At 42.3% G+C, this 27,225-nt stretch overlaps 2 protein-coding genes across 10 annotated transcripts in view; one reads left to right on the top strand and one right to left on the bottom strand.

The window, feature by feature from the left end:
* Positions 1–16,659, top strand: part of LOC113011034 (uncharacterized) — a 52,130-nt gene extending 35,471 nt beyond the window's left edge. For 3 of the 7 annotated variants that reach the window (XM_080292887.1, XM_080292882.1, XM_080292888.1), the window contains exons 2-7: positions 4,357–5,406; positions 7,693–7,907; positions 8,208–8,417; positions 10,122–10,684; positions 11,283–11,374; positions 12,770–16,659. In XM_080292887.1, the coding sequence (XP_080149013.1) occupies positions 4,483–5,406; positions 7,693–7,907; positions 8,208–8,417; positions 10,122–10,684; positions 11,283–11,374; positions 12,770–12,859 (2,094 nt within the window). In that variant the 5' untranslated portion in view covers positions 4,357–4,482 and the 3' untranslated portion in view covers positions 12,860–16,659. Of the gene's footprint in view, positions 1–4,356; positions 5,407–7,692; positions 7,908–8,207; positions 8,418–10,121; positions 10,685–11,282; positions 11,375–12,008; positions 12,211–12,739 lie in introns of those variants that run through there. The other 4 variants (XM_080292883.1, XM_080292884.1, XM_080292885.1 and 1 more) reach the window with 4 other exon arrangements.
* A 2,208-nt stretch (positions 16,660–18,867) lies between these two features.
* The window catches only part of palmda (palmdelphin a), a 25,742-nt gene continuing 17,384 nt past the window's right edge, over positions 18,868–27,225 (bottom strand). Inside the window, exons 5-10 of one of the 3 annotated variants that reach the window (XM_080292889.1) lie at positions 25,744–25,791; positions 24,342–24,456; positions 24,223–24,247; positions 24,053–24,136; positions 22,859–23,019; positions 18,868–22,054 (exon numbers count right to left, since the gene is read on the bottom strand). In XM_080292889.1, the coding sequence (XP_080149015.1) occupies positions 21,092–22,054; positions 22,859–23,019; positions 24,053–24,136; positions 24,223–24,247; positions 24,342–24,456; positions 25,744–25,791 (1,396 nt within the window). In that variant the 3' untranslated portion in view covers positions 18,868–21,091. The remainder of the gene's footprint in view (positions 22,055–22,858; positions 23,020–24,052; positions 24,137–24,222; positions 24,248–24,341; positions 24,457–25,743; positions 25,792–27,225) is intronic. The other 2 variants (XM_080292890.1, XM_080292891.1) reach the window with 2 other exon arrangements.

Raw genomic sequence — 27,225 nt, 5'->3', positions numbered from 1 at the left:
ACATTAATAACTAACCTCGTATTGTGGATGAATAATCTCAGTTGTTGTCCTGACTGAAGTTTGGCCCGTGTACAGCATCCTGCTATGCGACTGCATTTGTCCCTGACCACCAGAATCCCTCACGTTAACTTTTATCGAGTGGAAAAAAAAGTTGGCGTTCATCCTCCTGCTTCACTGTGCTAATGTTATGCTAACATAGCTGTGTCGCTAGCAATCACGTAGCACAACATTATATACCAGCTAGCCAAACTTCAGCAACCCTACAAACGTCACTGCTGTTTAGTTTCATTTATGTTGGAAGTGGTAGCAGAGCTGTACGTTTGAAATAGCTTCAAAAATCTCAGTCAGAACATGGTATGAAATGTTTAGGTGGAAACTAGCGAGCTAACTTCCTGTTAACTTCTAACTCCGTTAAATTTAATAAATCTGTTTTCATGGATGCCTGGATGTTAAACTTAATTGTTACACCTGGTAAAGCAGAAACGCTGATGATTTAATTAAAGATGAAAGAATTTAGACCGTTTTTAACTCTCAGTGTTCGTTTGACTTTTGGACCTGAAGCGGACGGAGTTTTGGACCCAGATTACTCCGTGAAGCTCCTCACTACGGCAGCCGTAATGCTCTGACAATCCATCAAGCAGTGCTGCTTACCAAAGTTGTACTAAAACATTTTTTAACAGATTTCTGCAGCCAAAATCGGTTCGAGGTCAGTAAGAACAACCAGAATTCATACATAAGGTACACTTTCGAGTTTTGAGAAAATTAAAGGATTTTAAGTCCTTATAGTGTGGAAAAATACGTTATACAGAAGAAAAGAATATATCGTGATATATATCGTTACCGCACATGCTTCAAATTATATCGCGATATGGATTTTAGGCCATATCGCCCAGCCCTAGTCCCCATGCACTTACCTAACATCCACCCACTCGCTCTCCAACAATGCCACACAAGGGTATGTGCGAGCCAGGGTCCACCATAGCCTGTCCTCCAACAGCTGGTGCTGGTGCACTGCTGCCTGCTCCATGCACATGACGGACTGGGTACAAGAATGCCTGGGTTTCAGCATCACTTGTAAAGTGAGGACCCTGTATCCACAGCGTTGGAGATCATTGGAGGCTTTATTTCCAATCATGCTTTTCTAATTACAGTGCTGTCGGGATGCTTCAGCTTCTTCCCTCAGCCTGAGCTGCCGGCTCATGTGTTCTGGTCAGCCTCCTTCACACCACACCCTTAACCCACTACTCCACCTCAGCTATGAACATAACCAACAATTGAAATTCAAAATACTGAGTCGCCACTTTACCTCTTGCTTTTACCTCCTTACGCAGATGCAGGGTATATCCTGGACAGGTCCACCACAGCAGATGCACAAAAAGACAGACAGCTGCACACTCTCAAATCCACACCTGTGGAAAATTTAGTATAAACAGTCCCTAGCATTTATGTCTTTGGGCTGTGGGATAAAACTGGAGTTTCTGGACAGAATCCATGCAAGCCCACAGATGAACTGTTAGCTAAAATCAATGGACAGCTGTTATACTTGGAAAGCTTAAAGTAGGGGAAGAATTGCAGAATAAGGCTACAACAGTTACAGGCTAACTGCCAGCATAGTTAAAACCCATGCATAATATTACGAAAGCTGGAAGTGCAGGGTTAATAGTTAAAGTGTAAACAAAATGATTTGTGAGCTGGGATGGTTGGCCTTGGTAGATGCACGCAACCTTTTCCATGAATTTGATTAAAAATGCCATGGATAGAACAACGTGTCTAAATAAAGCAGTGAGAGCTCAGGATGAAAAGTAATTTTGTTCCCCTATGAATCAAAATGTAAGTAAATGTTTCCGCCTATGCGCATTCACTCAGTTTGTACTACGGCTTAATGTTAATTGATGCAGAGAGACGTTAATCATCTGTTATGCAGCATACTGGAAATGACATCTCTTCAAAGTAAATGCCTTCAGAGACTCATCACATCAGAATTAATTGAGGTTGTTGAGTAAAACTAAAGCCCCTTTCACTCATGGACTTTATGCCGTCTGGAATCATTTCCAGTGCTGGAAATGCAGAAGAGGACAAGAAACAGGTCATCTTCATAAGTGTTTGTGATAAATCCTGTTGGGTAGAACTTTTAGAAACCAGAGAGGTGCTGCATGAAAAAAGCATTACTCCACCGAGAAATTCTGATGACTTTACTGCCACAAACTTGTTACAAACTATAGCTGCATTGGCACTGATCCAGTGTTGTAGTTGACACATTGGTGCAGGTATGCATGTCATGGGCCATTGATGCAGAGGACTCTGTCTTCATATGTTTTAGTTTATATTTGCTCGGTGTCATTTTAGTTCCTACGTTTGCTGTTTATGAATGTTATACCATAAATGTGCTGTTATGCAACTAAAGAAGTTTTTGTATGAAGTCACTTTATTCACGCAACCAAGGAGAAGTGATGGGCTATAATATGTGATCTCTCTTCACACAGTGGGACTGAACTGAAAAGGAACTGACTTTAGCAGCTTGCCTGCCTCTGCAGCTATACTTAGTGTTACCATAGCAACACCTCCCATCTGTCACCAGCACATGCTTTTAACGACAGACCATAATAATATGCAAACCCACTCACAGCCAACGCAGTGCCACCATGGTAATGAGAGGATGGCTTGAGTTTATCTCATCAAACATATGAGGCCATGTGCAGTACTGTACCTTGATCTACTCATGAGTATGTGGACGGTTATATATTCAAATATATTCAGTAATTGTTGAGTAATTGTATATTTGCATATGCCTTATTATAGTGTAAGTTTAACAGTGTAGCTCAGTGTGTGTTGAATTAACCAAGTGTTTCTACTTTAATCTTAGCTCTGTGTTTGGTCTCCACCTACTCGTGTGCATACCTGTGCAGCTGCTAAAGATTTACCAGTTTTAACTTCTAATTTACTAAACCATGTAGGGTGATAAATTCAAACAGGCGATAAGATGCTTTAGCCTACCCACAGTTGTTACCCATCTGCAAACCACTTTGCAGACCACCTCCATCCAAGGTTCTCATGATGTTTCTGATCTATAATCTCTGATTAGCACTGATCCTTCATGTATTATGTAACAGACCTGTAACACCAAATACAGGTTACTGTAGAAGCAGACTTTAACTAGAGTGATTGTCAAATTCTAAATTGGAGATAAAGTATCAGAATTTCAGGAGCAGGACCACACCTCCAAATATGCTCCTTCCAGTTCTCATCTATGTATGTTCCCCCAGTTCTACAAGCTGTTCATTCTCATTTACGTGCCCCACCTTCCCTGCCTTGTTAAATTCTTTAGCTTCTTCAATTCTATTTAGTACATGGGGACCTGCCAGGCCCGGTCAGGGTCTTCCCCAAACCGCAGCTCAATTCTTGTCCAAGCCATTCACCTTTACCTACTAAAACGCTATCAAACCTCAAATGAGGACGTGGGCCCAGTGAGGGGAAACACATATTTGAGATACCAAGTTAAAACTGTGACTTTTCTCATAGAGAGTTACTCCCTGCTGTGTTTTCAGTGTTATTAACTGAGTAACTGTGATGTAGATTAAACCATTGCTAAGCTGACACGAAATTAAATGAAATTTATAATGTTAACAGCCTCCAATCAGAAGCAGCCTGTCCACCTCCAGTAACCCCCGCCCTTGCTTAAGTATTTCCTGTATATGCATCAGTAAGAAGAGCTGTTTTTCACTATCAGAACTGGTTAAAATGGCCTGTATTTATATAGCGCTTTACTAGTCCCTAAGGACCCCAAAGCGCTTTACATATCCAGTCATCCACCCATTCACACACACATTCACACACTGGTGATGGCAGCTACATGTAGCCACAGCCACCCTGGGGCGCACTGACAGAGGCGAGGCTGCCGGACACTGGCCCCACCAGGCCCTCTGACCAGTTAGTGCACCAGGTATGCTTTCTTTTCCTTTAGAACCTCGTACTGCTAAGCACAGCAGTGACAGGAGCACTTTCATCCATGATTCACACCAACGTCTGCTTTGTGAGATTCTGCAGGAAAGCAGTCCTGTAGTTCAGATAGCCCTCTTTGACTCTGTCATCCTCCTCTGGGTGTCACTGTGTGACATCCATGTGTATCCATCTACCTATTAGCCTGAACTCTCGCAGGCTTCCTTTATGCATGTTGGTCACTGCCGCTCATTGGAAAGAATGCAAACCCATAAGCCGTCATTGTTATCATAATTATGAGATTTTAGTAGATTGGACTTTTGAATTGACTTCATGTTTTTAATCCAAGTATGTTTTTTTTTTAATTTCCGCTCCATTATAACCACAAAATGAATTACAACTACACGTATGTTTCCTCAGAGAGCTACGACTGGGCTAAGGAGGACAACACCTGAGCTAACAGACGCTAACCACGACAACGCTAGCTCCAGCAGCAATAACCCCGTCTGCCCTCCCTCTCCCCCACCGCTAGTCAGTGCAGTTACCATGGAGATGAGCTCATCAGCACCGCTAAGAGACATAGAAAGAGAGAGCCTTTTTAGCTGCCACAACCAGGAAGAGGACCAACTGTGTCTTCCTGGGGTCCATAGGGTGGAAGACGAGGCTGTAGGAGGAGAAAATAGGAAAGGAGATGAGTGTGACTATCTCATTTTTGAGATGGGAGATGAGAAAGGAAGAGACCTCAGTGAAAGTGAAGGAGGAGAGGATGAAGGGAGAGGGGAAATAGAGGGAGAAGATGGAAACGAAAGAGAAACAGAGAGTGATAGCTGGGAAAGAAGAGAGACAGAGGGAGATGATGAAAGCAGAGAGAATACAGAGGGTGGGGAGGTGGGGGGTGGAGAAGAGGGAGAAGACCCAGGAACAAAAGAAGAGGATAGCTGGATCAGAGGAATAGAGGAAGAGGCAAAAGAAGATGTCCTTTCAGATCTCCTCTTCCCCTCAGACAGTCTGCTGTGTCCTTCACCATCTGAGCCACTAGGCACCACCTCACATCCTCTGGAGGCCGTGTCACAAGAAGTTTGGGGTCCCGACTTCACAATCAGGGATGACCTCAGTGACAGCCACCTCAGTGACTGCCTCCAAGCAGAGCGTGTCATCGTGTACTCAGACAGCGATGCAGGTGAGGACCAGTGGTCAGCTTTTGCCCCCTCTGACATCACCAGCCAGATCGAAGAGGAGAGGAAGAAAGATGCAAGATTTGAAGAAGAGGAGAAGGCCAAAAGAGAGGAAGAAGACAATGAAGTCAAAGCAGATGCAAAAAATCAAGCGCAGAAGAGAGAGGTGGCGGTGGAGGAGTACAGGGTGGGAAGAAAGGATGATGATGAAGACCAGATGAGGTTGAGGAGAGATCTTTTCCTACGGTCTCCTTCAGTCAGCTCCACAGCGAGCTCCACAGACCCTGACAAGAAGGTGAGTTTGCTGTTTATATGTAGCCTGATGCAGAGACACGGCGGTGTTTTCTTTGTGCTTTTAACTTGGTTCAACACTTTTCACCAGACATTTAACAGAGATGAATTATGACAACAAAAAATGTTTGCCAAAATGCAATAAGCTCCTCTGAGTGTTAAATACAACACTGTTGAGTGTTAAATTAACACTTTTGACAGTGTTATATGTTTAAAAGTAACCTAGTCAGTTTTGAAGATTAACAAAGACTAACACTGAGCAGTGATGGTTTTCTAACACTGGAACATTTCTAACATTTTGAGTTATTTTCCAGTGTTAGAAAATCAGCACTGCTCAGTGTTAGTCTTTGTTAATCTTCAAAACTGACTAGGTTACTTTTACACATATAACACTGTCAAAAGTGTTAATTTAACACTCAACAGTGTTGTATTTAACACTCAGAGGTGTGGACCCATATAGACACCCTAGATTTTGCTGTGTAACTTAAGCTATCTCTAAAAAGAAAAGCCTAAACTTAAATCAGAGCAGGTACAGTATAGGCACACATAAGCTTTATAAACTCTGGTCTTAACAGGGTGCCTGTCAGTTAGCCAACAGTAGATGGAGCTGTGTCTCTGTCACTCATCTGTTACAGTTTCTGACACTTTTCATCTGTACCACCCAAAACTGCACTGTCAGTGTCTGATAGAGGGAGCTGCAACATGTGCAATGACTGTAAGAGCCTTGAACCCATCACCCAGCATTAGCACTCGTAGTTTGTATCAGAATTCTAGGACATTAATTCAAGCATCAACTAAAGCGAACTCTGCAGTTATAACACAGACGAATCTCAGAAGTATTCATTGCTGCATTATAACAAACATGTCCATTTTAACAAGAAAAGGGAATAAAGATCATCGCTGCCACCTTGTGTCCAAACTGTGCAACCACAGCTGAAAGTGATAGCATAGTCCACTCAAAGGTGACATGAAAAGGCTAATTTACACTGTGGATCCCTGCTCTCACATACTGTCATAGGTTTAACACTGACTGTGAAGCTGGATTAAAAAATACGTGTTTGAAGTTTTTAGAACAAGTTTAGCGCCGTCTTGTACCAATACAGAACGTGATGTCACTGAGTTGGTTGGTTGCTGCTAATAGACTTAGATTAGTTTCTGTTAGCTAACTAGTAACAGAACCATTAACTCATTAAAACTAAAACTCGGTCTATATCTATATCAGTTTTATACGAAACCAAGGACATGCTGTCCATTTCTCTCTGTCCTGTAGGGTTTTTATGAGAGAGAAGACAAATATGTTGTAAGTTTTCACAGTTTATTATGAAAACGGTTAAAATTTCAATGGACCTCAGTCTCTTTGGCTCAGAGACAAAAGGCTGTGTGTCTTTCTGCTCACTCAGGAGACCCAAATGAACAAAGAGCCCCACACTCAGACACTAATGCTTTTATTATGTGTGGTAAACAGGGCTCTAAGGTGATTGGTCAAAAGTTGGAGGAAAGCCACAGTTCTATTTATCGGGCTGAGATCCAGCACTTTGGCTCACGTTTTTTCTTCTGCATCTTTCTGGGCATTTCCTTATTTGGAGATGCCACTTCACCCATCACCATGGCAACCACCTCTTGTCCTCCATCAGGTCTGATGTATGGCCTTGTTGTCTTGTAGGTACTACAACCTCGTCCACACTCTTAATAATAAAGTGTGCGTGTTAGTCCCCATAGGGAAATAGTTCCTCTGCATTTAACCCATTCACCCAGTGAAGCAGTGGGCAGCCACCAATGCAGCGCCCGGGGAGCAGCGTGTAGGGACGGCACCTTGCTCAGGGGTACCTCAGGGTAGCCGTTCAGTGGAGTCGAACCCCCGACCTTCCGATCATGGGGCCACCACTCTACCTACTGAGCTATCTCTGCCCTTGTGACGGGGTCTTAGTCTGTCGCTATCAGAATGAATCCAAAACTGTTCTGCAATACACTGTGAGCAGTATTAGACAAAACACAGATATGTGATGCTAATTATGAGACATTAGCCTGACAGATAGAAAGAAATCCCAACAGTCCTTTAAACAGTAAGTGTTTTTTTGTTGTTTAACTAACTGCACTGAAACTGGAAGCTCCACTTGTTAACCTTAATGTTTGAGTTTATAAAGCACTTTATGAATGAAAACAGTCTGGAGGAGAGCCTGAGTCATGTGACAGATGGTTCACCTGATATGCCCAGCCTGGCTGTCGGACTCTAGCTGAGTCAAAGAGTCACTGGCTGTTTGCTAACCCCACATTTAATCTCTCCCGTCAGGTCCCTGTAGATTTCTGCGTGCATGAAGAGACCCAAAGTGAAAATGTCTCTACTGAGCATGTGGACTTCCTTTTGGCCCGTCAGCAGTGGAAGAAGATGGAAGAAGAGGTCAAAGGTCAGCCTATCCCAAAACCGGGACTGAGAGCTCAGGGGAGCTTCCAGGGCACCCACTCCTCACTGTATCCCCCCACTCGCAGTCCCCGGCTCAAACACAGGTAAATCTACACCCTGGAGTCATAGTCATCCTCACCGTAAATATTTTCTACTACAGCCTTCGTTGAGGTTTCAAGGACTCAACCTAAAAATGCGTCATACAATTTATAGTGCTAACAGACGCTGTAGAGTGACAGTGGAATAGTTTTCAGGGCTCATGCCCAGCAGTAAAACAAAGAACAATGCACCACATTAACAAGATGAGTCCTTCAGCCAACATAGTACACTTAGCAAGTAGCTAGTACGCTGTAGGTTTCACATCCTTCTCAACTTGAGTGTGGTTTCCTCCTGTCCTATACAAGGGAAATTCAAATCCCCATGCCCAGGGAACCTCCTCTGTCCTCCACCCTGTCCCCTAGCTCAGAGGACTCAGGTCTGGATGATTCGTCATACCGCAGCACCCTGGAGGAGCCTGAGACTGCAGTGGAGAGAGAGATCCGATTGACTCTAGAGAGAGAGGAACGACACCGCAGGGAGAGGGGGATGATTGCACATGGCCTCCCAATACCCAGGTACAGCAGCCAAAAAGTCCTAGTCTACCACTACACACCAGCAGTAATTGGCTCTGCTGTATTGTGCAATCATGAAAACTCACATAGCAACAGAATGCAGTCCTTATGATCTCAAAGGCACTTAAATGCACCTAGATAGAATTTTCATTCATTTGAAAGCCTTGCCTCTCAACTGTCACAAGCTCTGGTAGTAACCAAAAGAGTGACATTATGGATACAAGCGGCAGAAGTGAGCTTTCTTCGAAGGACTGCTGGCCTCTCCCTTAAAAATAGGGTGAGGAGCTCAGATCGAGTGGTGCAGAGTAGAGCCGCTACTCCTCCGCATTGAAAGCAGCCTATTGAGGTGGATGCCTCACTGGAGAGGTGTTTCAGACATGTCCTATAAGGAGCAGGCCCCAGGGCGGACCCAGGACATGCTGGACAGATAACAACTCTTATATGTTGTGGGAATGTCTCGATGTTCCTACGGATAAGCTGGAGGAGGTGGCTGAGGTGTAGAGGGAAGTCTGGGCAGCCTTGATGATGGATGGATGGATGGATAAATGATGGCTAGATAAATGGACAGACGGATGGATAGATATAAGGAAAGATGGATGGATGGATGGATGCATGGATGCATGGTTAGATAAATGGATGGATGGGTGAATGGATGGATGGCTATATGGATGGATAAAGTTACGTTGAAACCAAGCACACCATTGTTGTTCTTGTGACATTACCAATAAGTTTGATGTGTCAGATGGCCCTCTTCCTATTGAAAAAAGTTGTATCCAAGATGGCCGACTTGTAAATGGCCACCATGGTCACCGCCCATCTTGAGGAGTTTTCTCCTCACATATACTAATGTGCCACAAACAGGACTTTAATATCACCAACCATTCCCATGTTATTACGGTGTATTCATATAAATGGCCCACCCTGTAGATAGAATTGAAGATTAACTATAAGGAGTAGGAACTGTTTTTTTTTCTGATTGCAGGGTATTCAAGTTTGGGGAATACCCTGTTAGAACTAGATTTTTCAAGTGATTTTGATGGACCTGAGTGTGAAATAAGGATACTGCCCTTTTGTATGTGCTTGTCAGTCATAAAGTGTCTACATTTTTGTCTATTTTACTTTATTGGAGGCCACCATTTACAATATCTATATAATATTAATTTTATTCAATGAGAAACTGAAACGATAAACTCATCATGAAAGTGTTTACTGAGGCCATGGGTCAAGCATGCTGACTCTTGAGTTACTGTACCTCCTGCTGGCCAGGTTAGCAGCACTTTCACATCGATGTTCATTTTTACGCAGACCCCTAATAAAAGTTGACATTAAAGTTGCCATGGTGTCTGTGATAGCAAGCATTTGTCTATTTATTTCTCTTCGTTAAGCTCTGGTTTGGCTTCCATCAAATGTAACTGTTAGTGTCCCAGTGAAGGTTGTACATGTTTGTTTATTGCTGGGCAGGTAATCATTTGGTTAAGCTTTTAAGAAGTGAAATCTAATTAAAATTGCTGTCTGTACCCATCACCCTACAACCAAAATAAACCCAACCTATTGAGTTAAAAGAAGTGCATAGAAGAGTGATAGTTCTACTGTAGAAACACATTTTAGACAGAATAATTCAGAAAGGATTCTGAATATTTGTCAAAATGACCCAAAACCCCTCCATTCAAAACACTTAACATTCACATTGTTCTTTTCTGTATGCAGGCCATCCAGCTTGCAGACAGGACGATCTCCACCCAGACCTCCAGCCTGCCGCACCCCGACACTCTCCATCTCCCCAACTCCTTCCTGTTCCTCGTCCCTTCCCCGATCTGTCTACCATGAAATGACAGCTAACAATGTCATCATCCTGGAGCCTGATTCCTCTAGCCCCGCCTCCAGGAATCGTCTGCTCTCTTCTGCAATCGGTGGCCTTTCCGATTGGCCAGCAAATTCAGATGCAGTGCCTTCCGCTAATGTCATTGTTGTAGAAACCTCCAATCTGATCATTCGCAGTGCGTCTGAGTTCTGCCTAAGCTCCACCCAACTGTCCGTGGAACCGCAGGAGAGCACCTTCACGTCAAATCCTTTTTTCAAGCTGCGCTCACTCAGCAGCCAGTCACTGGTGGAGCAAGAGATCAGGATGGTGAGGCAGAGGGAGGAGGAGTGGAAAAGGCAGAGGGAGGAGATGTGGAGGAGGAAAAGAGAGGAGGAGTGGAAGAGAGGGAGAGAGCGGTACGATACTGTTTTGGTGTCTCCGGGTCTGAGTGATAATGTTACGTACAACGGTATGTATCATCCACACAACTAAAACACTAATGATGTAGGAAGCACACAACCTAACATACTAGAAACCTTTTATTTTATTGTAGATTTATTCAAATGAGTCAGTGTTTGAATGTGTTTGAATGTAAGACGAGTGCTTAGGCATAGATAGGTAAAAGAGTCCACATTTAAGTTTCTAACAAATTTCTCTTTCTCTTTCTGAGTGCGAGATCTCGCAAAAGTCCGTCTTAATTTTTTTTTCTCCCATGTCCCCTGCGGGGCTCCGTATGTTCATGATGTTAGCCAACACTAACAGTTTTCACTGCTGAGTGAAAACAACAATTGCTAAGTCAAACAGGTCAACAGCACAGTGTTAATCTGTTACCAATATGACACATAAATCAGCCTTTGATGTATGCTTCACCACTAAAGGCTTTAATGAGGACTCCCTTTTTTATGATTGGTGACATCTTGGGAAAATTTCCCAACAAGCATCTATAAGTGTTTCCGGATCTGAAAAGAAATGTTAGAAAAATGTCTTATAGACTGTGTAGTTCTCAATTAGGCCCTAATTCATATATGCTGATGATGCTGTGGGAACTTCCTCTGTTTTGATACCAGTGTCAGTGGTTCCAGACAGAAGCGTCTCCTCCCCGTCATCCCCCTCCAGGACCCGCAAAATAGAGCGATCCAGTTTGTCTTGTGACCACAAGGTTGGCAGACTCACACACACATTCATATGCATGCACTCTACAGCTGTTGTAGAAGACAAAGTTGTGTCAGCACCAAAGTCTGGAAATCATTATGCACACCTCTAATACAAATGAGCTGACAGAGAGTCAGAGCTAAATTGAGGTTTTCTTTTAACTTTAACGAGAAATTCTTCAGAAATAAAATTTTAACCATCAGAGAAAAAAGAATTCATAGCTGCCCCATATGAAGTGCATTAAATGCAGGAACTTTAATAACTGCTTACTTTACCTAGGCTCTTCCTCTCTTATCATCTTTCTAAGTTGACTAAACCATGAATGCGCCTCAAACAATTTTCACTATTATTTAATGCTTAAATATGATTATTCTATCTTCATCAGCAGATTATGTACCACAGGCTTCTAAGGTGGCCACAAACAAATGATTTCTAAACTTTCTTTTATTTTAAAATACAGTTGCTGTCAAACAGTTAAATGGTCATTTTCAAAGTAATGGTTTATAGAGTGCATGATAGCAGAGAATGTAATGATGCTGTTTAAACTGTCACTCTGACTTTCGTTTGTACATCACCCATTGTATATGTCATACACATTGTTTCACTCATTTTTTACCCTACCTTTCTGACTCATCAATCAGTTGGATTGATCGCACCTTTCATTCACCAGTTCACAATTTAGCAAATATATTCATTATTTACCTCATTTCATCGAACCATTACACCTGCATCACTTTATCCAGCATTTCTGTTACATCTTCTCTTCATTTTTCTTTCTCTCTAATGTCCATCCATCCATCATCCATCCATCATCCATCCATCCATCCATCCTCCATCCATCATCCATCATCCATCCATCATCCATCCATCATCCATCATCCATCCATCCATCCATCCTCCATCCATCCATCATCCATCCATCCATCCATCCATCCATCCATCCATCCATCCATCCATCCATCATCCATCCATCCATCATTCATCCATCATCCATCAATCCATCCATCATCCATCCATCCATCCATCCATTCATCCATCATTCATCCATCCATCCATCCATCCATCCATCCATCCATCCATCCATCCATCATCCATCCATCCATCATTCATCCATCATTCATCCATCCATCCTCCATCCATCATCCATCATCCATCCATCCATCCATCCATCCATCCATCCTCCATCCATCCATCATCCATCCATCCATCCATCATCCATCCATCCATCATTCATCCATCATTCATCCATCATCCATCCATCCATCATTCATCCATCCATCCATCCATCCATCCATCCATCCATCCATCCATCCATCCATCCATCCATCCATCCATCCATCCTCCATCATCCATCCATCCATCTTTGCTCCAGTGGTTCAGCTGAGTCTTCCCCTCCCTCCAGTTCCCTCCTTCCCTCTCTTCAGTGCCTCGACAGCAAAATGCCATGGCACAACGATGGGAGGCCTCCCTACTAGCCAATCAGAAGAAGTAAGCAACGGTACTGCTCAGCTGTCAGACATTGTAAAAGCCAAAATCAAGTCCCCTGCCTGTTTCTTCCTTAGTTTTGCTCTCAGTCAGTCCCTTGTATCGGCAGCCAATGTGTTTTACAACATTTGTCAGAGCTATGGGTTATAGCTCAAATGTGGGTTTTTCACCTGGACACCACAGAAGAAGAGAACTGTTTCTCGGTTTCAATGATTTCAGTAATTTACCTGAGCTGGTTTTCTCACAATGTCTCAGTGGCTTTAAAAGTCAGACTATCTAAAAGAGTCCGACACATTGGACCTGCCTGTAACGTCACTTTTTCCTTTATATAATAATTCCTGTGGACAGATTACCTAAAGCTGTATAACAAACATAAGTATATATAAGTCTTAATCTGCAGTCATGCTAATCCCACTGGTTTTAACATGTGATATTTAATGTGAATTTTCACATTTTAACATTTGTGATTTTCTCCTCGATATATGATATTTACAGCACTTTGATAACTAGATATGGCTGAGCTAAGGCACTAGTAGAACTATTTATTGACATCTGTTTTATGTGAATGACTGACTCGAATGCAGTGATTTTCAATTTTACTTCTTGGCAGTCACATGCTCGATTTTAATGACTTTATATGTGAAAATATTGTAGCTATGCATTGCAGAGATGCAGACAAGATGTTGCATGTTGTTTTCTTCACAATAACAGTTCATGTATTTTAAAGGTGCCACGCCAAACTTTGAAAATCACTGCCTTAATGAAGTGTTACAATGAGCCATTGATCCAAACAGTTTGGATGTCCCAGGTTTCCTAAAGAGCTACTTTTGCTTCTTTGATGAAGGTCAGCTGTTAGCACAGGTTCTGATCAGTGTGTTAAATATACACTCTACCTTCCTTTAGTTCCTCTAGTTTGCCTTTGGCATCCACACTGTATTGTTTTCATCCTCTCAGTAGTTGGCCTACAGCCTTTTTACTTTAGGAACCAAAAGAAAATGTGTAATTTCTGCTCTGCAACCTGTGTTGTTGTGTGTGCCACAGGCTTTTTTCCATCATGAGCCTAGCTATCCCCCGAGAGTCCAAGGTATAAGGACGGAGTCTACTCTTATCTAGACTGTAGATAAGTTAATTAGTTTAGGTTAACTTCACACCATCATACAAAAAATGGACATCATAGAGCCTGTGTTTCATCCTGAAGTAAAACAAATAAGGAACAAAGATGTATCTCAGGAAAAGGATTACTGTGCAATGGAACTGAAGAGAAGTGAAAAAGTTAAAAGAGGACAACAGTTATTCGAATATGTTGCCAGATAGCTTGTAGCTAATGCCTCACCAACAACTTCCATCTATAAAATGGATGAAAGATCTCAAGCTGAAACAAACGTTTGCACGGCCGTGTCCCCGTGCTGTTTGAGCTTTATAATCATCCCCAGACAAACACGCTTCTCTTGGAGTGATACAACCTGGCCAAACCCTGTATGGCTCCACAGTTATGGAGGCGAGGGCTCGTCACAGCTCTGACCACAAGATCTAGTCAATATTTTTACAGATTTTTATCGCCTGTCTTGATTCTTACAAAGAGAGATTTATCGTATTGTATTTTTGCTGCATATATTTATGAACTGAGCAGTGCTTATAAATTCTTAAAACTTTTATTTGTAAAAGGTTTATAACATATTGTGATGGTAAGATTATTGAAAACTTTCCATGTTTTTTAGAAGCTGATATTTCCGTGTGGTGTGTGCGTATGTGCACGAGTGCATACCAATCCATCCTCCTTACACATGGGACTTACACATGAGTGGCTCTGGCTTCTGCAGTATGACTCCAGAGTACGTCCACTAGTTTGGATAAAAGGTGCGTTCAAGTCAGCTCAGGATGCAGGATTTCTCTGTCACGGGGAACAACACCAGACAGGAATGCAGCAGATTGTTTGGGATCACTTTATTTTAGCTGTGCTACACTGCAGTGTATTACTGAATAAACTATATTACAGTATCTCAAACTACCTAGCTAAACCTGCGAGTCACTGTGCAACCTGAAGCTAGATCCACAGCTCAGTAGATTATAGTAGTTTGGCTTACCTTTTCTTTACCTTCTGCCCTACCTTCCTAATATTTTAATCCTACATTTACAACTTTTTATGACAATGTTAAAGTAATACTACTTTTCAAGTGCTGAAGGTGTTGTTAGATACTATAATTAGCTTTGTATCCACACTAGGTGTTATAGTTTCAACTTGAAATTGAAGGCGAAGCTTTAAGTACCTTAAATAGAAAGATTGCTAATAGAAGGCTGCAAAAAAACTTTCCCACTGAGTATTTTTCACCAGCCACTCTGATCAGTATGCTGGTGGTAATTTTTTAAATAAGACAGAGGTCCATTTTTAGGTGCTTGATTGACATGCTCCGTCTTGTGTGATTAACACACTGGCCAGTTACTAATAAACATAAGGAACTATGTTGTTCAGATTTTTCACTCAGTTAATATTTTCCTTTAAATCCATGTAGCAATATTAGTGCTCAAATGTTAACAGTGCATTTGGCTCTTTGGTGATGTATCTCCTCCAATCAGCTTCCAGCTGTTAACCGCCTACTCCACCGCACTGCACATATTCTGGCAATGTTAACCTCCACCTGAAAAGATGGTGTTGACCACAAAACCATCACTGGCTTCAGTTAAGCTGTAATATAACAATAACAGCCGTAGTGAACAGCATCAGCTTTTATGCCCATCTTTATATACAGTCTTTATACACACCCTTGTGGAACAGCTAAAAGCTGGAAAAGCTTTTGACTGGAAAGCTGGAATTCTGGAATGAAAGTAGACGACTTCAATCCAAAGATAATGCTGACTGGCGTCTGACCCCTGACCCTGGACACACTGTCAGTGACTCGTGGAAATGAAGCAGTAGCAACCATGCTACAAAGAAAATAGTCCTAATTTAATAAACCTGTCACAACTATTCTTTTTTTTTTCCTCCCCAAAACATTCAGTTTGCCTTACTCCAAAATATACGGTTAAGGTAGGTCTACCACCTACGATGGCTCAGACCTGGTTAGATTACCAGGATAATTAATACATCAGTGTTGTCCATCTAAAGATTTTTGTTGGAGATTTAGTTCAATTTTATTTATACAGCATCAAACAACACTGTAAGGTAGACCCTACAATAATAATGTCGGATTATTCACACATATATCAGTTATTACTGCTAGAAATGGCCTTTTGCTGACCACATATTGGAAACTGAAATACAGAAAACAAATGCAACTAAAAATTCAACTCAAAGTGCAAAATGTACACCCCCACCCCCTGATCAGAGGTCACAGAGGTCGCAGACTGCACTTAGATGCTGTGTTAATGCTTTGGGAAGTCTGAATATGCTGCTTAAATCTCTGTGTTATGAATTCTGAGATGTGTTGAATGCACTCTGTGAGAACAGGATGAAGGGTCAGCATGTTTCTGTGTTGCTGTGATACTGTATTATAACCTGGATTACACTGTACTGTGCACTCAGTGATCAGCCTGTAATTTCAAGGATTTGAGTCCACATCCACACCTGGCTGCAGTTTTACTTTAAGTTTTGTTGTTTTTGCATTTAATTTTGTTTAGTTTTGGAAATAAATTGAATTTAGATTTCAGATGTACTTCTCAGCTGGTGCAAAGGTCCGATCTTCAGTGTGGAGTCACAGATGTTTCCCTCATACGTGTTATTTATGTGTATTAGTTTGTTTGCATCCACATTCACTCATTTATTATTGCCAAATAAAGGTGTGGTGATCTTAAATAAAGCATAACTCCTGAGTGGTGCTCAGCGTTTCTTTATTCTCCATCAACCACATTCACCTACACAACTAGAAACACCAAGTAAACGAAGTGAACTGCTGCATTGTATATTTAGCTGTACTTGGTCTTAATTTTGTTTTAGTTCTAAACACTTTCAGGAGAAATGTACTTCAAAATAACACAAAAAGCATAGAAGAGCTAACCTGGAGTCTGGATCTGCAGATTTCCACTGTGTGTTCACAGGGTGGGACTCACAGGGTGGGACTCACCCACTCGGATTAGGATGAAGCACATTTATTATGGGATATCACCATGGACACACACTTTTACAGCAGACATGGTCGTGACAATTTCTAATCTCATTTTGTTTAGGCTTCTCCATATAATGACAATATATAAAAATAATAACATGATTCTGAAAATGTCCATGCTGAAAACTGGCATGACCCCAACAAGCTTCAGTGTCCCTGAGAGACAAGTACAATAAAAAAGTAATCAGTAACTAATTACCAATTACTTCCCCAAAAAAGTAATCCCGTTACTTTACTGATTACTTATTTTCAAAAGTAATTAATTACTTAGTTACTTTTTTAAAACACGATTTACAACCTGAGTAGGTGATAAAGCGATAGATCTTTCAGCCCAATTCTACTTTTTCTGCATAATCCATCATACAAAATGTAATCAAATGGAAAAGTCTCTTTTTAACTTGTTTTATTAGTTTTAATCTTTTAACTTTATGCATCAAGCAAACATTTAATTATATGCAACATTCTCTGACTGGAAGAAATTAGTTTAACATTTAAACCTATTTTCTGCACATTCCAGCACATAAAATAAAATATTTTTTGTGTTTACACTCAGTCTTTCAAATAGATGCAAGTAAAACACAGCAGAAAATAAATAAAGTCAAAGACTCAGCGGTCCTGTTGCTCTATTTTCACCTGTAAAGCAGGAGTGGGGTAGGCGGAGGTTTACCCTGGTGCAGGTGTGCAGCGGTCAGTGGAAGGATACGGCAGTTTCTCTGTGAGTTTCCCATTACGTCGTAGCTACTCGGTGCTTGTTGGAAGTTTAGGGGTTTTTTTCGCTGTAAAAAGAAGTTTTCTTCCCACGCACAGCGGACACTAATGTTTTTGTCACTTTTTATGGAATCAAACTCAAAGTAAGGTCAGTACTTCCACGCTTTAAACGCTGCACGCTCATACTCTCTGCCGCACTCGATATATGATCCATTGTTGATCTGCACACAGCTGTTGTCACTAACGTCGCACTCGCTTACGTCACTGTCATGAGACATTCTCGCAAAAAAATCACGGTTTTAGTAATGCAGTAACGCAGCGTTCCTACGGGAAAGTAACGGTAATCTAATTACCGTTTTTGCAATAGTAATCCCTTACTTTACTCGTTACCTGAAAAAAGTAATCAGATTACAGCTGTGTTTCCCTCCAGTTTCCCTCTTTACTGTATTCAAGCCCTGTGTTTTCCTCTGCCCTTTGTCACGTCGTACCTCCTCATGTGCTGTAAGTCGCTCCGTGTTTCTGGTTTCAGTTTTTCTACGCTTCTAGTTTCGCAGTGTTTTGTTCTTAGTTTTATACTCTAGGTGTTTGCTTTGTTTTCTGTAAGTTATATCATGAAGGGTTTTTCCAGCAAATAAAGCTGCCGATTCAAAGTTTGTTTTTCCGTGCACGAATGTCTGCATTTGGGTCCACGTCCTGCCTGCCACAGCACAAACAGTTTCATTGTGTTTGCTGATAAATATAATGGTGGCTGTGTGCCAAAGCCAGTGATACGGGCACCTGCATTAATGACGTTAAACTCGTGGATAGTTCTTTAATGACACGAGCGACTAACAGAGAGTGATATCCAGCGTGACTCTGTGGGGACGTCTGAGCTGACTCGTGTCACACAGGATTAATGTCGCACACGCATTAAATGGTCAGAGCAGCGTACACGGGATGAGCTGGTTTATTAGCATCATTGTTCTAGGGCTTTCTACATGCTCGTCATCTCACACACTGCACCCAAATGTTTAAAGGCACTATCAGAATGGACACTGAAGGAAATTTCCGTCCCGGGTTTCCTCCGTGGCGTGAGCGATAAGCAGAGTTTTGTCCTTTCCTTATAATACTCCTAATTATTCAAAGTAACACTCAGGTATGCCGTTCAGCTGGGTTAGTTACGACGTCGGGAGCAGTTAGGAGAACAAAGTGACAGAAACTGTTCAGGTTGCTTTCCCACAATCAACTCAAAGGTTTATTCATCAGACAACAGCTTATATAGAGGAAAAAGGTTCGTGTGTCAGCAGGTTCTCAGTTCAAACCGGTACAGACCAAATAAGGAAACGTCTTCCTGCCTCCTGAGCAAAGAAGTATCCTTTGTGTAGTTTATCTCTTCAGTTACAATTTATGATCATCCCAGCAAAATACACTCCTAGACATAGAATACAGAGTTCTTTCATTAGTGAATTCTGAAACAAACCACCTGGCCTTTAACAAGCCTTTTCTAAAGGATAAGGAAGGGAGGATGGGAGTAAGGAAGTGGTCTCGTCTCTGTGGTATTTTCGACCTTGGGGTACCAGCCTGTGAGTCTTACACATTAATTCTTGGGTCACAGAGAAAGAGAAAAACAACTAGTAAATGGGCCTTATTGAGTAACAGTTTTCCTGTATAATATCACTATAAAACAATATCCTGTAAATGCTACCTTGGTATCAAAATATCACAACAGACACCGTATCAGAACGAAAGGGTTTACAAATGCTGATGACAGTAAAATTATGATTTTACTGTCAGGTATTTACAAACCAGATGTTTAAGCTTCCACTGTCAGGAAATGATGAATATTGTTTCTCATATGCAAATGTTCCAGTTGGAGAAAGCACAACTGAAACATTGGCACCTGAGCTGTGAATGCTAATGCAGTCATGCTGCTGTTGTGCAGCTCAGTCCATCCAGTTATAACAAATATCACACTTGTCCATCCGGTTGTTGTTCAGTATTTATCAGCTGATATTGTTTTGGTATTATTAAACCCACGTGGGCCAGCCCAGAACAGAATATGCTGCATAGCACAGGAAAGTAATGCAAACATTCACCGACACATTCAACACAGTGTGAAGTCATTCTGAAGTAGGTCACTCCAATCCGTTATTACCAGCAGAGGGAGCCACAGTGCGCTCCACTGGTCAAACCTAATATTGTGTCTGTTGCTATGGGAACATGTGCTTGTTCTGTAATATTGTTTAATTTGGACCTGAGGACTATAAGAAGATCATTAATGTTATTACCTCCATGTGTGTCTGTGTGTGTCTATGTAAACCATTGTTTTGAATTAATTCTGATAAAGGATTTTAGATTGGGGTCATGGTAACTACCCATTAAATGTTAGCTTACATCCATTACGGTCTTCAATATCAGCTTCATGATTTATTGGTTGAAAACGGACAAAAAGCCTTTTAAATTCAAAGTTCTGACTCTTAAAATTGTGCTGTGCATTGTCAACATATGGAAAATATCATATCAAGATCATGTGATCTCTCCTCAACAGATCAAGAGCTGCGTCTTGGAAATGCGTAATTTTGGTTAATTTATTACTGTCGTAGGCTTTTGGGAACAAACAAAACAAAAACATGCATGAAGCTACAAAGTTCTTCAGGCTAACATGCTGTCCAAACCTAATCCTAACGATCAGAGCTGGGCTTATTTGAGTGCTTTGAAGCAGTAAAAGTGAAGCATCTTACAGTCCAGTCATCATCATGCTGGTGTTGCTCTGCTGTTCGTTGTCACAACCAGCAGCTCTGCAGTGTAACAATGAAATGAGTAAATGTTAAACAGTACAGTTTTGAGTTGTTATTCTGAGAGGTTAAAGCTAGCTGCCTGGGCTTTGAATACTGGGAGCTAGGAGCAGACATGCTAAAGCACTGCTAGCACATGTGCAGTAAGAACACGTGTGTCACTTGGATTTAATCCTGTTCAAAGTGATTTATTTTGGTTTGACTTTTTTCTCCATGCATTCCAACTTCAGATGACAGATTTGTGGGTTAATCTTTTCAAGTCATCTTACATTTTACATTAATCTGTAGCATATATATCCTGGGGCAACGTACTGAACTCCCAGTTGCTCTCTGATGCATTCATTCATTCATTCATTCATTCATTGTTAGTACTTGTTAGCATGGAAAACAGTGCTTGTGTGATTGTGTGTGATTTGGTGAAGTAGAAGCAGAAAAGCGCTATATAAAAACAGTCCACTTACAGCGACACACAGCAGTATGTGATACGTGGGGAACACGTTATAAAGACTGACCAAATTAAACAGGGCTCTTTAGTTACAGTGTCACATGTTTATTAGCTGGAGATGATTTCACATCTTCCCTTTCACAAAAGGTCACTAAGCGCTCGAGGAGAATCGGTCATTTTAGGCAGCACCACGTAAAAAAGAAGGCTTTCAGTTAGCAGACACTACAGCACGGTTGTTGTTTTTTCCGGATCTTTCTGACGCCTGGTCCCACCGCGCTCTCTCTGTGTCCGTCTCCAAGTCCCTGCACGTGTGCAGCAGCTCTATTGCTTGCGCTTGGCTTTGGAATGTGCCCGTGGCTCTTCTTCTCCTTCATGTTGCTGTCATCATAGTCTTCATCGTCCTCAACAATGACCAGTTCAGCCTTGAGGGAACCTTCAAACTCCCGAACCTGCCGGCTCTCGTCCAACGCTGACTGAAAACCCATGAATATGGCTGTGATTGGCTCAGCAGTGTCCAAGACGCTAAGGACTGTGCAAGGAGGGTCATCTCCAGTAAGGGGTGCTCTGTGTCTGTTCCCAGTTTGTCTGTTTGACTGGTACAATGATGGGCGGTAATGTTCTTCCTCACTGATATAATCAATAGCAGGAATATAACAGGGAGTGTAGCTGAAGCGTGTGTGTGTTAGTATTTCCTGGTCATGTGTTCTAAGAGGTACGCAGCACCTGGATGGTTCAGTGATCCTGCTGCTGCTTCTGGTCATGCCACTGGGCTGGTGGCTTGCAGACCCGCCTTCCTGAAGACGGTGACAATTTGTCACTGGATATGAACTACAGTGACAATCTCGCTGGTTGCCATAGTGATCCAGGCGCGTCACACAACTTTCCGTCAGATTGCTTTGCTGGCTCCTGCCTTCATTTTTGATAAGACAGCTGTCCTGGTTACAGTAGTGATGCTCACTGTGTGGGTTTCTTTGGCTGTTTTCGTTGGAGCTAAAGTCTTTGTCTGCTTTGTGTCTTTGCAGGACATCATAGTGTCCTGGCTGCTTCCTGAGGTCATGCTCCTCCACCCTGTTCCAGTTTTGGTGCTTTGCTTGACCATGCATTGTAGCATTTCTCAGTAAATGTTCCACCTCATTGGCCGATAGCTCAGAAACACCATTCTGGCCACGTGATGCCTAGAAGTACAAAAAAACCAGGACTCAGAAACTGAAAGAAATTCAAACACAACAGAAGCTAACATGACGCATTCTGTTTATGTCACTTCACGAGCTACTTGAAAAGGAACATGTACAGCTAAAATGCTTGTTCTTTGTCAGCAGAATTGCTAACAGAAATCTATATTAGCTTGAGATGTTCATGCCAGTGTTTCCCACACACAGGCTTTATTCGTGTGGGTGACTGTTTTGCAGCTAAGTGAGGCCACAGTTCAGGACTGTGGATTTGGAGTTGCTACTATGTGATACAGAACTCAGTTAAGAGACAGTGGATTATTGCTCCTTTATTTATTGTCATAGTTTTTGAGATTTATTAAAATAAAGGTTTAAACAAAGGAAAAACCAACTAAGAACCATGCAGATGGTTCAAACAGTAACAGACGACAGTCGGCTGCATCCTTCATTACTGTAGTTTTCTCTCTCTTGAAATAGAGAAACGATATAGTGCATGCCTCCATTTATATTCATCATATACAACAAATCTTTGTTTGCCTTTGGCACCCCAGGTAGATAGCTTTACATTAATCCAGTGTAACATTAGCCCCACCCAGTCCACTGCTCTGTGCCAGTCGCAGCTACTGGGACTTTGGTAAAAATGCTGGTGTCATTATTACCAGTTGTGGAGTATTAGGGTCACTAATCAAAAGTTACAGGGAGCTAATATTCTCATACAAATCTGTTTCAAAGCTAAAATGGAATAAAACAAAGCATGCACCTCCACTGCTTAAAGTGAAGTCAGGGTTTGGCTCAGAATAATAAAAATACCTGCTGAGAGTTGAGTGCACAAACACACTTCTGGACATCATCAGGAACCCTGAGCCCGGTGTTTTGGTGAAAGTCTTTCAGAAGAACATCAGGCGTAGAAAGTACTGAGCGCTCCCCAGTCAGAGTATTTTTAGCCACATTGAGCTGCATGTTAAACAGAGCTGGGACACAGAGGGCAGTTAATGCAGTTAAAGTTTATCCTGATTATCATGACATCTGTCCAGGTGCACAGCACAATCCATGTCCTGTACATTAGTTAATGTAAGTCTCCACAGGTCATTCTCAATGGGTGATACAAATGTATAAAAATAAAGCAGAGGAAAAAGTTCGCTTTGAGCTCTGAGATATGGTATATCTGATATAACATATACAGGACAGTATGTGTAGAACCCAGAAACATAGATGTGTGGTCAAAGATGAAAGAATGTGCACTAATGAGGTGAAAAAGTTACATTTATGTGACTTTCTGATGTCCTTTTTAAAGATCTGTGGAAAATGATGAATCACGTTTTTTGTGCAGAAACTAGGAGTGAGTCATATAGACATCCTTTACTCAGCGTTCTGATACCTGTGCAAAGTTCACAGGTAGATCCTCAAAAACTAGAGCGCACTGGAACGCCAAATTAAAGCAGACATGAAACACTACACACATACAAAGGCTGATTTACAACGTAAAAATCCAGCTGTTACTCATAATCTGTGTGTTTGTAAAGAATTTAAAAATGAGGACAGATTTTCCTGTTTGAGTGAATGTAGCCAAACAATGGAGCCAATTATTGTTAAAGAGACAGACAGTATAAGTGGACAGTATGTCCTTGGTTTTACTGCTGCAGCCAGGGGCAGCACAAAAGGGTTTTCCACTGAGTTATTGGTTCTGTCACCAGTTAGCTAACATAAACCAATGTGGGTTTATTAGCCACAACCAACCAGGCGATGTCACATTCTGTGCTGACAGAAGATGGCGTAAACATCTTTTGAAAGCACTTATTGTACTGTAGCTGCCTCCACCAGTTTGTGAGAGTGAATGAATAGTGGCATTGTAAAGCACTTTGGGTGCCTTGAAAAGTGCTATATAAATCCAATCCATTATTAATTATCAGAACACAGCACTATAAATTCAGTTCTACATTTGCAAACTCTTGTGTATTTCAGTGCTATTGTGTATAACAGTTTTAAATGTATGAATGATCTCACGCTGCCGTGGTGTGTTTGGCTCACACTGTTCACTGGCTGGTGAGGAGAAGGATTCAGGGATTGCTGTGGTTATGTGTAATGGTTCTGCAAGAACAAAAACAGAACTGTTAGCTTGGGTTCATCTTTCGTCGCAACACCAGAGATGTTGCAAATGATGTCACATGACTTACCAGGAACAAAGCTGTTGTGGGCTTCCTAGAAGACACGCACAACTCAGTAAGTATAACAGGTACTAGAGGGAGCACAACACTACACCTGTGTATCTGTGAGAATGTGTGTTTGTATATACCTTGATAATGTCCTCCGGACTTTTCTCCACTGCCTTGAGTCTACTGAGGATAAAACTCTCATTAACGCTGATCATAGACTCTTCTCTCTCCAGAGAATCCACCTCCATTTCAATCCTAAGGAGACAGAGGGGTCAGAGCAGGGTAGTAACAGGGCAGGACATCACATGAGAAACAGTAACCTCTGGGCCTGAAAATGTGGCCAATGTGAAAGTGACAAAAACTGCAGTGCCTCTGAAGGCTATTTGAGGCTGGCAACCTCATAGACTCTCTTGTTAAAATACCCAACTTTACAGCATTAAAGAGCATGTTTAATTTTTGATTTGTTTTGTTTTGTTTCAAGTAGAGCTGTGCGATAGAACGATAACGATATGTATTGCGAAATAACTTTTCCTCGATAGAAAAATTAAACTATTGCGATAGACCTCACCGCTCTGGTCCTCTTAGAAAGAAGAACAGCCAATCCAAATTAAGTTGCGCAAAGCCGAACCAATCACAGCCGCAGCGTCACGTGACTTGTTACGTACAGCACAAGTGCCAAGCTGCACATGTGTATTTGTTTGGGAAGCAGCCAGCCGCCGTGCCGCCCGGATAATGGAGAAAATGAGTGTGCTGACTAGAAAAATCAACCGAGAGCATGACCGAAGGTTACCGAAGAGAAAACAGATGATGGTTCCAATGCCAGAGAGCTTGTCAAACGGAGGAGCCACAGAAGTCCCGTAGTGTGAAGGTATTTCGGCTATTTCAAGTCTGACAAAAAACATTAGCGCGCACTGTAAATTGTGCCGAAAGCAAGTCTGGAAACACAATAAAGCGGTGCATGCTCAATCTCTGACTGGAAGCGCTAATTCGTCATTCGGCTTTTGTCAGACTAAAGTAACTGTTAAAACTGTTTGAAAAGCTCAGCTATACAACAATGTGTCATGATCCTGGGTCCTTTTGACCCAGCGTTTTGTGTTTTCTCTTCTTGTGATTTTGGTTCTGTTCTTCCTCTGTTTAGTGTTTATTCTGTTCTGCCCGTGTGTTCCTGTATCTAGTCCGCGTTTCTTAGTTGTGTCCTTTCATGTGTAAGTTCCTGTTTTATTGTGAAGGTCTGCGTCTTATGTGAGTGTTTTCATTTGCCTCCCTAGTCTCGTCATGTTAATTACTCCCAGCTGTGTTCCCACCAGTGTGTAACCTCCCTGTGTTCTCTGAGTGTATTTAAGTTGTGTCTTCTGTCATAGTAGTTGCTGGTTCGTCTGTGTTGTTTCCCCTCGGTCTCCCTGCATCTCTCCATGTGTATTTCCCCGGATCTCCCTGCATCTTCGTTTCTGGTTTGTGTTGTTAGTTTACCCAGTTTAGGTGTCCGGTTTCATGTTCACCCACCATTGCTGTTTGTACCCACTCCTGTAAATAAATACTCACCTGCACCAGAGCTGCCGCCTTTTGGGTCCTTTCTCCAACTCCACACGGCTTGCCCCGGCAAACCGTGACACAAGGAGAGATTGAGAATTTCCTTTTAGTTCTCAGTTTATTTGATATTGACAAAAGTTAGTAAATTTTGTCTGTTCTTCTGTAAAACAAACTAAGATTTATTTTTAGAATTAATATTTTGTTTCTAAGTGGAATTGACAATTTAGTCTGTTTCGTTTGTTCTGTTTTGGCAGATATCCAAGAAAGGGTCTCCAGTATGAAGAGTTGGACAGCACCAGGGCCCGACATGGTTCACGCCTACTGGCTGAAGAAGCTGACTGCACTCCACGAGCGTCTGGCAGCACAAATGAACCAGCTGCTAGTTAACGAGAGACACCCGGAATGGCTAACTGAAGGCCGGACGGTCCTGATCCCCAAGGACCCCAAGAAGGGACCGGTCCCCTCCAACTACCGACCAATAACCTGCCTCAGTACCACATGGAAGCTCCTGTCAGGCATCATATCGGCTAAGATGAACAGGCACATGGGTCAATACATGAGCGGGACACAGAAAGGAATTGGCAAGAATACCAGAGGCGCAAAACACCAGCTACTGGTAGACAGAACAATCGGCCGAGACTGCAAGACCAGACTGACCAACCTGTGCACTGCCTGGATTGATTACAAGAAGGCCTATGACTCAATGCCCCACAGCTGGATACTGGAATGCCTAGAATTGTACAAGATCAATGGGACCCTAAGAGCCTTCATCAGGAACTCAATGGGGATGTGGCGTACAACACTAGAGGCCAACTCCAAGCCCATAGCACAAGTCACCATCAAGTGCGGGATCTACCAAGGAGATGCTCTGTCCCCACTGCTGTTCTGCATAGGCCTGAACCCCCTCAGTGAGATCATTAACAAGACTGGCTACGGATACCGACTACGGAACGGAGCAGTTGTCAGCCACCTCCTGTACATGGATGACATCAAGCTGTATGCCAAGAGTGAACGAGACATCGATTCACTGATCCACACTACCAGGCTATACAGCAATGACATTGGAATGTCGTTCGGACTGGAGAAGTGTAGTCGGATGGTAACAAAGAGAGGGAAGGTAGTCAGAACTGAGGGGATTGAACTACCAGAAGGCAACATTGCAGACATAGAGGACAGTTACAAGTACTTGGGGATCCCGCAGGCGAATGGGAACCATGAAGAGGCCGCTAGAAAAGCTGCAACCACCAAGTACCTGCAGAGGGTCAGGCAAGTCCTGAGGAGTCAGCTGAACGGTAAGAACAAGATCCGGGCCATCAACACGTACGCCCTGCCCGTGATCAGGTACCCTGCTGGGGTAATAGGCTGGCCAAAGGAGGAGATAGAAGCCACTGACATAAAGACAAGAAAGCTCCTTACCATGCATGGAGGGTTTCACCCCAAGTCCAGCACCCTGAGGCTGTACGCTAAGCGGAAGGAAGGGGGCCGGGGACTGGT

Source organism: Astatotilapia calliptera, chromosome 18 (genome assembly GCF_964374335.1).
Source record: "Astatotilapia calliptera chromosome 18, fAstCal68.1, whole genome shotgun sequence".
Taxonomy (NCBI): Eukaryota; Metazoa; Chordata; class Actinopteri; order Cichliformes; family Cichlidae; genus Astatotilapia; species Astatotilapia calliptera.
This window is presented reverse-complemented; position numbering and strand designations above follow the sequence as displayed.